A 13982-nucleotide genomic window follows, 5' to 3' on the forward strand; every position below is an offset into this window, starting at 1 on the left:
TCTGGATTTGGGTACATATTTGGGAGCCATACATATGCCCTCCCATTGTTCCCTTGTAAATTGCTTTTTCAGTCTCTCTTCCCAATCTTTTCTAAACTTCTTTGATTGATTATTATAGTTATATTGCAGTATTTATATGCCTTACTAATTACCCCGTTTTTAACATCAGCTTCTGTTCTAGATTTGACTAAAAACTATACCAGAACAGGTCTTTCAATTTGGATTCCCTTATCCCTTTCTCTTTGTCTATACTCAGATATCTATCCCTGATAGGGAAGGCAGTCTCTAACCTGCAGTGCAAACTCCTTAGCGTCATCCCATTCTATTACCTTTCCCCTTTCTAGATAATAAATTGGTTCCCTTACCAGTTTTCCCCAGTAAATTCCATCACCCTCTTGCCTATTTTATGTACATTTACTTGCAGTCATCCCTATTGGTAAAATCTCTTTTCTCCATTCATATGTTGGCTTACTGAAACACCATGAGATCTTTTACTGTTTTTTGTTGTTGTTAATTTCTGCTTTGGATGCTCCAAAAAGAACAGGATCTGGGGACAGGCAGCTTCCTTTTATGTGTGGCCTCCCTCAGATACCTGCAGCTTAAGACTAGAGTGCCTCATATTTAGGAAGATGATTGATTCCCAAAAAGGATGGCAGGTGACTGATGTACATATCCGTGATGTATTTTTCCCAGTCAGATTTGTATCCTTACAGCAAATTCTTCCTTTATGATTGCGGTCTCAAACAACTGTACTTTAAATGGTAATGCAAATATAATATATTGAAGTGCATTTGGCATTCACAAGTAAGAGTGTGCATAATTAAACCGTTAGAAATACAGCCAACAGAACAAAACTGTTTGCTTTTGCTCAGAATAACAAACTGCAAAAATGTTAAGTATAAAAATGGATGTTGGAAGTGGTGCAGTGCAGAAGTGTTTAACTATAAATTCCATAATGTAAATAGCATAACGACACCTATGCAGTCTTAAGGAAGGTGCATTCATAGTATTTCAGAATTCATTTTTTTTTCAGAAAATATGTTGTAACAGATCATTATCCATCTCTTATTATTTTGACTGTCAAAGTGTAAATCAGAATGACTTCTTGAGGAGGAGGTTATTTCTAAAAGGGGGAAGAAATTCAAAAATAAATGTAAGACGTGACATTTCTTGTTAAAAGAGGGATATAAGTTGTTGGTTATGCGATACTTTGTACAGTAGATAGAGAGAAGTACAAGCAGTGTGGACTTTGTAATCTTTATTTGCTGCCAACATATATAGGTGGGATCATATACATGTCCTGCTGTGCACAGAGCTAATGCAAAAAAAAAAAAGACAGGATATTTCTGACATGCGGTTCTTAGGCAATCGCAGGACAGTGCGATGATGATACATAACAGTTCAGTGTGTAGTATTTCAGTATATGGTGTACAGTACTTAAAAGCATATGAGCAGTATATCCTGACTGTCGGTTGCCAAATGTTTCACAGTCATTAAGGCAACATTTTTAGTGCAGGCATCAAATATTGCTTTGTAACAGACTTACAAAGGTTTGTGTACCAGACATAGGCCACACTGCTACCAGAAATCTCAGCTACAGAGGCATGCACTACATTGACAGCCACAGTTTATAGAGATGGTCTCTCCCAACTAGAGGCCACCCTCAATACAGGAATGTATATGTAGTGATATAGACCAAACACAGAAATACCTGGACACACACACACACACACACACACACACACACACACACACACACACACACACACAGAGCACAAAGTGCAAGATGTAACCATATATAAAATAAAACATTCTTCAATTTTCAGGTGCCCTCAGCTGTGCCAGAACTACATCATCATACAGTCATGGGCTTTCTTCTCATGGCATAGATCACTGTAATTATGGAGGATAATGATGTCAGTCACAGAGCACCAAGCCCTATTACAATGCAAACAGAAACCTGTAGACTTGAATAGGTAATGAGGCTACAGTGGATATAAAAAGTGCACACACCCCTGTTGAAATGCCAGGTATTTTATATAAAAAATGAGACCACAATAAATCATTTAAAAACTTTTCCCACCTTTAATGTGATCTATAACCCATACAATTCAATTAAAAAACAAATAAATCTGTTAAGGGTAAAAATATAAAAAACATACAATAAGCTGGTTGCATAAGTGCACACCCTTAAATTAATACTTTGTTGAAGCACCTTTTGAATTAATTACAGCATTCAGTCTTCTTGGGTACGCACCTGCAATCAATTAAAGATACTGTGATTAACCCCAAATAAAGTTCAGCTGTGCTAGTAGGATTTTCCTGACATTTACTCAGTTGCCTGCTACAGCAAAGCCACGATTTGCAGATAGCTTACAAAGTATCAAAGGGATCTCGTTGTTGAAAAGTATCAGTCAGGAGAAGAGTACAAAAAAATGTCCACAGCATTGGATATACCATAGAACACAATGAATACAGTCATCAAAAAGTGGAGAAAATATGGGGCAACAGTGATGTTGCAAAGAACTGGACATCCCTCCAAAATTGATGAAAAGACAAGACGAAAACTGGTCAAGGAGGCTGCCAAGAGACCTACAGCAACACTGAAAGTGCTGCAGGAATTTCTGGCAAGTACTGGTTGTGTACTACATGTGACAACAATCTCCCGTATTCTCCATATGTCTGGACTATGGCGTAGGGTTGTAAGATGGAAGTCTTTTCTTACACGGAAAAACACCCAGGCCCAGCTAAAATTTGCAAAACAATACATCGTTTCCCAAAAGTATGTGGAAAATGTGTTATGGTCTGATGAGACCAAGATTGAACTTTTTGGCCACAATTCCAAAAGGTACGTTTGGCGCAAAAACAACACTTTGCATCACCAAAAGAACACCATCCCCATGGCGAAGCATGGTGGTGGCAGTATCATGCTTTGGGGTTGCTTTTCTTCAGCTGGAACTGGGGCTTTAGTCAAGGTGGAGGGAATTATGAACAGTTCCAAATACCAGTCACTTTTGGCCCAAATCCTTCAAGAGTCTGGTAGAAAGCTGAAGATGAAGAGGAATTTCACCTTTCAACGTGACAATGACCCCAAGCATACATCCATCCAAATCAACAAAAGAATGGCTTCACCAGAAGAAAATTAAAGTTTTGGAATGGCCCAGCCAGAGCCCAGACCTGAGTTGACCTGAAGAGGGCTGTGCACAAGAGATGCCCTCGCAATCTGACAGATTTGGAGCACTTTTGCAAGGAAGAGTGGGAAAATATTGCCAAGTCAAGATGTGCCAAGCTGATAGACTCCTACCCAAGAAGACTGAATGCTGTAATTAAATCAAAAAGTGCTTCAGCATAGTATTAGTCTAAGGGTGTGCACACTGATGCAACCAGCTTATTATACATTTTTTATTTTTTATATTTTTCCCCTGACAGACTTGTTTTTCAATTGAATTGTACAGGTTATAGGTCACATTAAAGGTGGGAAAAGTTTTTAAATGATTAATTGTGGTATCATTTTTTTATATCACAAAAAACCTGGCATTTTAACAGAGGTGTGTACACATTTATATCCACTGTGCCACAATACATAATCTTTATGAATTCAGTTCCTTCTTGTCTTTACTAGTCACTTCCTTTGTTCACACTCCTGACTTATTGCTACCCAGTACACTGCACACCACCACAAATATGTGTGCATTCAGACAGACACACACATGTACTTATACATAACTGTGTGCATGTGTCTGTGCTCATGCTTAGTCAGTCAGCATATGCTGTATTCCCTTCCAGCATATGCAGTAGACGTGTGGAATAAACACCAAGTGTGCTTGTTCATGTTATTTTATGTTGTTGCATACAGAAGATCCAGTTTTGCTCTGCTTTACCTCCCATTGTCCCTCTGCATAAATACTGCCAGCACTGTTTTTATGGAAGACTTACAGGCTGCCTTGTGATACAGTTTGCTGTGTGTATTCAAGATGTTTAGTGTGGACTACCATGTTTTTCTGCTGGATGAATAAGATGCTCTGCGGTGGGCTTTTCAGTCTGTTACTTCCTTTTCAGTGTCATGGAGTATCCTTTTATGAGTGTTTAGGCTGTGAGCTATGCACACTGCCTTTCACATAATCCCTTTCATTCTTTGTCACCCATTTTTCCGATGGTTAAACAGGATGCTTTGCTTTGTGCCTTTCAGTCTCTTACTTCCTTTTCAGTGTTATGGATTATCCTTTTATGACTGTCTAGGCTGTGAGCTGTGCAAACTGCCTTCCACATAATCCCTGTCCTTATTTGTCACACTAGGTATGTCTCTCACGAGTGATACATTTGCACTTTACTTCATTGTGCTGTACTTGCTGCTATGGGACATATTAAGTGGGTACTGACAGATATGGGATTCTGTGTATGAACTGCGCAGCTGTCACTACTGTGCAGACATGCTATGTGCCCTTCATCTTCTATGTAGCGAGGCAGCCATTTTTTGAATATGGCTGCTTATTTCTGTCTTCAGCAAGTTTAACCTGCAGAATTCTATTTGTATGTTTTTCAGAATCATGCATGTAGAGGAGTGTAAAAGGGAAGGATAATGACACAAAATCATGGAACAATATAATAAAATCTATGAGAATCATAGTAAAACAGTATTGTATCATGATTATTGAGTGACAGGCAGATGGACTTGTCTCTGATTGCTTGATCTCTGTGTGTGGTTAACTTTTCATACTTTTTTATTTTAGATGAGTATGATTTGGATGAAGACAGCCAAGTAATTTCAGATGTAGAAGCCAAAACAGATTCAGTCGACCCTTCACGAATACTTATTGAAATTGTGAATGAAAACTTTGATCGGGAAAATCTTGAACTCCTCATTGAATGCTGCAGTGATGCAGATGCATTTAAAATTCATGAAACTGACAGTGATGGTAAAGTAATTGTGGAATTTTCCTCCACTGTAGGTAAGCCCAAGTTTAACGGACACATATTTATTAAAGTAGTTCTGTACTTAATAGATAAGCAATTCATAATTAAGTCCCTTGCTTACTAGATTTTTCTGCATTCTCCCAGATCAGGACTAAAACTTCATTAATTGTTGTTCTAATGAGTTGTTAACTGTGTATCAGGGTACATGTATGGCTGCAGTACAGTACACAATGAGCTTAAGGCAGTTCTTATGCATTATTAAGGTAGTTAAACATTTCAGTGACAACTGCTTGTTCATATGGCTGAAAATATTTGGTAGGGATAGACTACAAAAAAGCATTTGACAATATCTCACATTCATGGATAATAGAGTGCTTAAAATATACAAGATATAGCCTACACTGATAGATTACATTACAACAACAATGGAAAAGTGGCAAACCACTTTGCAGTTAAGCCACGATAAGAGGCAAATTATTATTCCAGGGATAAAAATTCAAAGGGGAATATTCCAGGGTTACTCTGTGTCACCACTGCTTTTTTATCTTGACATTAATCCATTAAGATGTCCATTTAACAGATTAGGTCATGGCTACAGTGTGGCTCCCAAATAACAACAAAATGTAAAGACTTGTTTTCTTTTTGTAGGTAATTTAAAACTGTAAATCTCATCAGATGAGGAACTGAAAACACAACTGCAAGTGGTCAAAAGTTTTTCAGATGATATAAGAATGTACTTTGGTCCTGATAAATGTGCAAGAGCAACCTTTATAGCAGGAAAGTTGCAGCACTAAGAAAACCTCAGTTTGGGACAAGAATGTGATAAAAGAACTTGAGCAAGAGGGAGTGTATAAATATTTGGGAAATGATGAATGATCGAGTATAAAGCACGAACAAATGTGAATAAAACTTGGCAAGGCATATTTTAGAAGGCTAAAATTCATACTGAAAACAGTGTTCACATCTAGGAACAAAGTCTAAGCTGTAAACCAATTTGCTCTTCCTGTCCTAACTTATAGTTTTGGAGTGATTGACTGGCCCCAAAAGGTGTTGGATAGACTGAACAGGAAAACAAGAAGGATGCTTCATGGTGATCAAATGATTTATAAAAATCAGTGCATACCAACATTATATATTCCCCATTCTGAAGGAAGTATGAGCTTCCTCAAAATTGATTGTACATATAACTCTGCAACTGGGGGACTGCATACATATCTGCTGACCTCACAAGACCCAAATGTAGTGAAAATTTTGAAACATGAGGAGAATTAGTCTAAGATGACTCCCCTGTTTAGTTTAGCAGAAGCACATTGGTGTCAAGTGGGAATGGAAATCAAATCTGAAGTAGATAAAAATCAGGCAGAAACAGAATGTGCCAAAAAAGAAAAGAAACATACAAGGTGAAGGATCAGATGAGAATTCAAGAAATGTGGAAAATGTATAAATATAGTTGCAAGTATAGAAAACTCTTGGAACAACCACATGTTTATCAGGATCAAACAAGCAGGAATGGTTAAGAGGTGAATTTAAACCAAAAGACGAAAGGTTAATATTGGCGACCCAGAATAGTGGACTACCTACCCATTGGTTTACAAAGTTCATTGAACATGTGGGAGAAGCAAACAAATGTAGGTTTTGTAAAACAGAATTGGAAACAGTTGCACATCTTGTTACTGGTTGTGATCTACTAATGGGAGAAGGGACTGTATACTGAAAGGCATAATAATGTGGCAAGACTGTTACATTGGGAATTGTGCAAACATTATAATATTGTAGCAGCTGAAAAACACTGGAAATATAAGCCACAAAGCATTATAGGAAATTATGAAGTTTATATCATATGGGATCACCCATTACTAAGAGTTCAAAAAATAGATGCAAGAAAGCCAGATATAATAGTCCAGGAAAAGAAGACAAAAATAGCATTGATCACTGAAATTGCTATACCCAGTGGCTACAGTGTGTTATCTACAGAGAGACACAAAGTCATAAAATACCAGGATTTGCAGGCAGAAACAAGGGCAATGTGGAAGAAGGATAATCAGACAGTTCCAGTAATAGTAGTAGCAACGGGTCTTACAAAAAGAACTTACAGTCATACTCATACTTAGACATGCTACTGATACATGTAAATCTGTATGAATTGCAGGAGGAGTCATTACTGGGCACATTGTGTGTGCTGCGAAGAGCACTTCTGGCTCACATCAAAGATTGAAACAATACTAAATATGTGAACTTTAATTATACTTTGACTTAGGAATGTGGTCCATTCCTGTCATGGTATTAGAAACCCCAAAAAACTTGGAGAAATTAAAACTGAAAAATCAAATTATATGTTTAGACATTCATAGATAAATATTGCACAGTGTGCACATCATTACAGATGTAACTAATAAACCCATATACAGAAATTTCCTTTAGCTTCAAGGAGGGCAACACAAGACTTGACAAGGAGAAGTTTTACCTAACCATCCAGTTATCAAGGTTTACCTTGGTGGTGGAAAGGATACTATTCTGCTTGATATGCAGTGGAAGTTTGTTTCAGGGGTGTGGGGCATGTTCAGATATGAATCTATCTTGCCATTTTGTCTTACTAATTTCTTCATGAAAGTATAGTTCCTCTAAGCAGGTATTTTAGTAATCATTTGATGTTTTTCAGTATCACTATTGTAGTAGCCTAAAACTATATAGTTATATCCTGCCCAGGAATTAATGGATGGCCAGCCTTCAAAAGTCTCTGGCTCCACTTAGTAGATATGCCCAGGCTGCTGTGGCTTGAGCTTCAAAGGAAGAAAACAGGAGTCTAGGCTCCAAAAATACTCTTTTCTATCACCCTCGTGAGTGCTCATTCAGGGCTCCACAGGATTGATTGTCAGCTCTTATCTTCCATTGGTGGAAGATTAAGTACCCGTTGGGTAACCCTTACACAAAGATTTTAAATTTTGCCTGTTTTTGACTTAAAATGGTACTGGGTTTCTTTAAATAGCCTGGCATGTCTGTATACTTATTACTGGAAGTGTCTCACTACACAGGATGTTTTTAGCTTGGGCTAATTATCTCCATTCTGGGTGTTTTTTTTTTTTTGGTCAAAATATGCTGCTTTTGTACTATTGTGTGTTTTTTAGTTGAAGGACAAATGCTTTTGTAAAGGAAAGTAAGTGTGTTTTGTGCTGGTGTACAGTTCATGATAACTTACCTTTCAACCATCAAACAAATCAAATCAAGGCAACTTTTACAAGGGAAAAGTTATTCTGTGATGTTTGGGGACAAAAGTGTACTGTTTGTGAATTTCATTTTGTAATTATTGGGACTGTTGTGGGGAAAGCTAAGTGTGCGATGCTTTTGAATACTGGAGTGAATACATCCAACTGACACCTTCCAGCTGCGATTACCAGTGAACAGGCTTCTCTGTCGGCAGGATTCCCTTACCAGTCCTACATTTTGTTTCTCCTGCAGCATCTAAAAAGAAAAAAGCTACTAAGGATCCTTTGTCTACTCCATGGGGTCACTTTTTGTTTCAGATGTTAGTGAATCTGCAGTGACCATGGTTTGATATCCTTTATATTGATCACTGCTGCAGTAACTTAGTCTGTATGGGTTGTATCCTACATAGGATAGAACTGCCTGTCAGCTTCCAAAGCTTCAGGGCATTTTCCACTCACCCAAACTGTTCTAATTATAAGACTGGTTTGGGCACCAAGTGCTTTCTGCCACTGGACAGAATGTTCCTCTGCTGGCTTTTGAAGCTCGATGGTCGGCTTACACTGTTCCATTGCTGGGCTGTTATGGTCCCTTTGTGTTGAAAAATCTTACAAATTATTTTAAATGTTCAAACTTACTTTCACGTGTAATCAAGTATATTTTAAGCTTGGAATATGTGTTTTTAGTAACTGTCATGATTTTACTGTACTTTTAAAATAATTGCACTTTTGTTTCTGACAGTTTAAAAGTTAATTTAAGCATTCTAAAACTTTTTTTTTTCCTGTTGAGAAACTGTGTTTAAATTACTTATTTTGGGACTGGTAAAATGTATTAGAGTACTTTTTACTGTGTCTTTCCAGGAAAACTGACTTTTTAATACTTTTTAAATTTTACCAGCTTGGGCAGCTTAGTTTCCATGGGAAAGAAGCACCATTCTCAGCTTGACCATGGAACAAACTACCAGTCCCGCAGTCGGTCCTTCTTCCAGCCACAAAATGAAAAAGCTAACAAAACAGCCTTTATATAGCCACAGCAGGCTAGCAGTTTTCTCTAACTGTAGGAGCCCTTTCTTGTTGCCCATATAGCCACTATGGACTTGGGGTTAGCCACATGTTCTGCAGCTGGTGGGGTCCCTGGGCAATCTGTTGCTGCTGTTAAAAGTCATGTTTGCCCTAGATGTCCTGTCAAAAAGAAACAGAAAACTAAACATGTATTTTTTCCTGCACCAGTTTCACTGGACAGGAATAGTTTATTAAGTCTGGCTGAGGGTCTTTTGCATGCTGCTGACCTTTCTTCTTAGGTGATTTCTGTAAAAGAAAAAGGGATTCCTCTTTTGCTAAAGAGACGCAAGACATTGAATCTGGAGAGGAATGTGATGGGGTGGATAATTTTTTTTCTTCTCAGATTTCTGATTCAGAGTCAGAAGTCAGCATGTTATCTGAATCTCTGTGTCAAGGATTCTCTTTGAGACTATTTCCAGAATTGTCATTGTTTTCAGTGGGAGAACATGGACATTTCTCAGTCCCTCAAAATATACTTTTCTAAACCTGTTTGTGATACTGCCCAAATTCAAAATGATGTTACTACAACCTGTTGCCTCTTCTTCCTCTTTTAAGTTTCCTGGTAACACTAGACTTGAAAGATGCTTACCATTTATATTCATTCAGACTTCAGGCATTTCTTAAGGTTTTGTGTGTCTGGATCACATTATCAGTTCTGTGGCTTACCCTTTGGACTATTCACTGCACCAAGAGTGTTCACAAAATGTGTAGCTGTAGATCTGATATTGTCAATTTTCACCCTATCCTCAACTGATGGGTTTGATCCAATCCTTTAGATCTTACGTGGCCAGTGCAAAAGCTCTGAAAACCCAAAAAAACTCTTGAGTGTCTCCCTTACCCATAATGCACTAACCCCAAGTTACCTCCGCTTTCAGCAAAATACATGGTTTACCTTAGCTCTCGAGCATTTGTCAAATAAGTTTTATTATTATATTTCTCGTCTAATTTCTCTTAAAATCTTCCCTTATCTTATTGTATAGTTAGTATATTTCTAAAATACTACTGTTAGTATTTCATTTTCCGTTTTGACTATTGTACAGTGTGTACCTCTTAAATACTATTGTTAGTATTTACTTTCTTTCATTGGTGCAGTTCCCTTTTCTACCATTGCTGATAGTTTTTCTATTGCTGCTTCTCTTTCCTGGTGTAGGTGTATGTATATATATATATATATATATATATATATATATATATATATATATATATACTTTAAAAGACAGAATTACCTTTGCACTGACTTTCATAACACTGAGACTAAAATATAGACATTACAAAATCCTGACACGTCAGATAGCCAACTTTCATTTAAACAAAATTTACAAGACAGACTTCATTGCTATTGCATAGAATGAGAAAACCATATAACTACTCTATTTCTTTAAATTCTCCAAATAGTTAACGAGCATAAGTTAAAATATAGCGGACGTGTTGCAGGAAGTGCAATTACCACACTAACCACAAAAACTATAGCAACAGAATGCTGCCCTTTTAAAAACCCAAAATCCTACCTAACCTCATCTACACCCGCCCACCAACCAATAGCCACAAAGCCAAAAAAAATCCCACTGAATATTCATAACAGTGGCTATAGCATCTACATGAATATTCATTACAAATACTTTCTTTTATGTTTTTGCAGGGGGGCTGTGCCCCCCCCAAAGTCCCTGCAACTTAAATATGCCAACTCAGAGGTTGCACTACAGTGTGGACTTGAGCGGATTTCCTTTTCAGCTCAGCTTGGAGAGTCGGTATTTTAAACATTTGGTCTTCTGAACATCAGTACAATGAAGTTTCAATCAAATGAAACGTTGAGTTTTTGGTGTCGGTATTCTGAAGATCAATCTGTTGACATTTACAGTCATGTCAAGTAGACCTATATTTATCTGTCTTACCTAAAATTTTGCCTTTTAAAATTTTTTGGCAATGGTGGAAAAAGGCCCCACAGCTTTTAGAAAATGGGCTAAGTGTGGGCACAAACTCACTATGTGTGTTGTTATTGTCTGTGACCCTTACATCTCCAGGAATATTGCTTCATTTGCCATGGTTTCAATCCCAGGGGGCTTGTTAAATGCAAAAACAAGGTAATTTTAAATGGCCTATTATCTTCTGCTTTTGGAGATCACTCTCCCAAAGCTAAACATTTGAAAACTTCTTCTCCTAAACCTTCTACATCCTCCATGGTTTTGGAGTCATCCAAGAAAAGAGCCAAGATGAATCCGCCCTCAACCTTGGATCTGAAAATGAAAAAAATTGTGGACCTGACTTCCTTGGATCAGACAAAAAAAGTATCTGATCTGACTACTACCAGTCCTACCGGTTCAGGTGCCATTCACCTACCCAGAACAAGATACTCATCTTTTGGGGATCCAGTGCCCTCACGGGTGCCCTTACCATTATTGGAACTTCACAGACACAGGTCCCCATCTATTGTTTCCACTAGTTCTTCCAGAAATTTGAGAGAGGAAGTTGTGGAAAGAGTGGTGCGGAAGATCCTCTCGGCACAGAGTCAGATGATTGCCTTACCAGCTCCTACCCCTTCAGGTGAGGAGGTCTGTGCTTCTACCACACTCCCACTACAAGTTCCTCCTCTGACTCCTTCAACAGTCTCAGAGTCCCTGGATCCAAAGATAGCAATAGTTACTCTGAATGCTCTGGTTCAATCATATCCATAGAGCTCTCAGAGCTGGAGCTTCTCTGTTGACTCCAAGGTGTTGGAGTCAACTCAGAAGTGGTTGGAGCCTTCTCTGTGCCTCTGAGCCCCGGCACTGGATAGCTCAGCTCTGGCTTCCACCTCGGAGAGATTGCTTTCTGAGCTTGGGATGACAACAGTCCAAAAACTTGTCTTTTTAGATCCAAGATCTTCCCTTTCTCCCCAGAGGTCAGCCTTTGAGGCAGTGAAGAGGAGTTTCTCTGCCTCGGCAGAATGGATGTTTCCAGTCCACTCAAATCTTAAGCCTTCTACCTTGGCATCTCTGCGTCTCAAAACTCTTTACCACAGGGACTGCCAATCCAAGACTCCCAGGCTTCCCAACAGGGTATCTCAATTTCTTCTGATACCTCCCTAGAGCACCCCACTGAGGGAGTCCTTTGGAAGAAGACATGTAAAAGGAAGCACTTACACTCCCCAGAGGAGTCCGTCACCAGTGATGCTGACTTTGATGAAGGTGAAGGGTCCTCACGGTCAGCTCCTGAAGATGTGTCATCTGGAGACATCCTGGCAGTCTTAAAACAGAGAGGTGACTGGATGCCCAGCAACCATTCAGCTGAGGAGCCTGTATTCCCGGAGGCTTTCGGTACTGGCCTATTTGCCTCCCAGGTTACTTCTCTTACTGACAGGTTTATTGAGTTAGTCTTTCAGTGGATCTGGAAAGAACCAAACACAGTTGAACCCATACCTACAAGACCAGACAGGATTATGGCACCATCTGTGGATAAACAGTATTGTGGTAAAGGGGTGCCTGGTGTTGCCATGATGGTGGCAGCGGCCACCAAAAAGGAACTTGCCAGGAAGAGTTCCACTTTGCATCCCCTAACAGGCTGCCTAGAGTGATGGACAGGTTTGGGAAGTGTGTCTATGCTTCAGTGACCTTCGCCTTAAGGATGCTGAATTATTTGGCCCATTTTACAAGATTACAGAGAGATTTGATTAAGGAACTCTCAAATACCCTCTCAGGATCCATTTCTGTGTAGGTCCACTCATCCGTGACTTCTCAGATGGCTAGCCTGCAATCTGCTTCAAATTCTTCCATAAGGCTCATTTTGCATATAGCCAAAGGAACCTCAAGGGCAGCGGGTTCAGGCATTTCCATCAGGAGACATGCCGGGATGCGCTTATATGATTCTGTGGAGCCCTTCACATCTTTGTCTTCAATGCTTCTTTTGACAACACTTCTTTGTTTGGCCCCAAAGTGAAGAACACATTTTCCAGGTGTGAGAAGGATGGAAAGATCCTATCTGCCTTGGGCGTACATTTTTCAACCCCTCAAAGATTCTTTTCTAGGAATCATTGAGGTAATCAGAAGATGTGGTTCAAGAAATCCCAGGGTACTTTCCAGGACACACACATGGAGGAAGTTCCCCCAGGGACAGAGGAGGGAACTCCAATGGTCGATGCTACCCCTACAGCGAGGTGGTCTGCAAAATCAGGGGTCTAGAGATTCTTTCTTACTAGTGCCCCTGCAAAGAGGTCCGAATATCCACCTCTGGAGGCAATTGAGGGTTGATTATCTCTGCAACAGAGAGCCTGGCTAGATGTAACAAAAGATACTTGGTGCAGATGATTATTTCCAGAGGTTATATAATACATTTTCCCTTCCACCTCCAGTCTCAAGAAAATCCCAGATGTTCCACCCAGTCAGAGGGAAAAAGCAGCAATTCAGATACAAAAACTGTTAGAAAAAAAGAGCCTTCCAAGAGGTACTGCCAGACCTGATAGAATCGGGAACTTACTCAAGGTTCTTTTTAGTGCCAAAGAAAATGGGGGACTGGAGACCAGTTTTGGATCTCAACAACTTAAACAAGTCAGTTCGACCAACCAAGTTTTAGATGATCATGGTTCAGTCCAGTCTCCCTTTTCTGGGCAGTGATGACTGGATGTGCTCGATAGACCTTCAGGATGCATACTATCACAAAAAGATGAACAGATGATCCAGCATGTACTTATGCTTCTAGCTGGGAGCCAGTCATTACCAGTTCAGACCTCTGCTCTTTGGTCTCTCCACAGCCCCCAGGGTGTTCACCAAATGTGCGGCAGTAGTTGCAGCTGCCTTGAGACCACAAGGATTCCGGGTGTTTCCATATCTAAAG

At 39.3% G+C, this 13982-nt stretch overlaps 1 protein-coding gene across 1 annotated transcript in view; it reads left to right on the forward strand.

The window, feature by feature from the left end:
* The window catches only part of LOC122794820 (protein mono-ADP-ribosyltransferase PARP14-like), a 634563-nt gene that overhangs the window by 144744 nt on the left and 475837 nt on the right, over nt 1-13982 (forward strand). The window contains exon 4 of the mRNA XM_044063425.1: nt 4731-4949. Within this exon, the coding sequence (XP_043919360.1) occupies nt 4731-4949 (219 nt within the window). The remainder of the gene's footprint in view (nt 1-4730; nt 4950-13982) is intronic.

This window comes from Protopterus annectens, chromosome 2.part1 (assembly GCF_019279795.1).
Source record: "Protopterus annectens isolate FY-2018-M chromosome 2.part1, PAN1.0, whole genome shotgun sequence".
In the NCBI taxonomy this organism is placed as follows: domain Eukaryota; kingdom Metazoa; phylum Chordata; order Ceratodontiformes; family Protopteridae; genus Protopterus; species Protopterus annectens.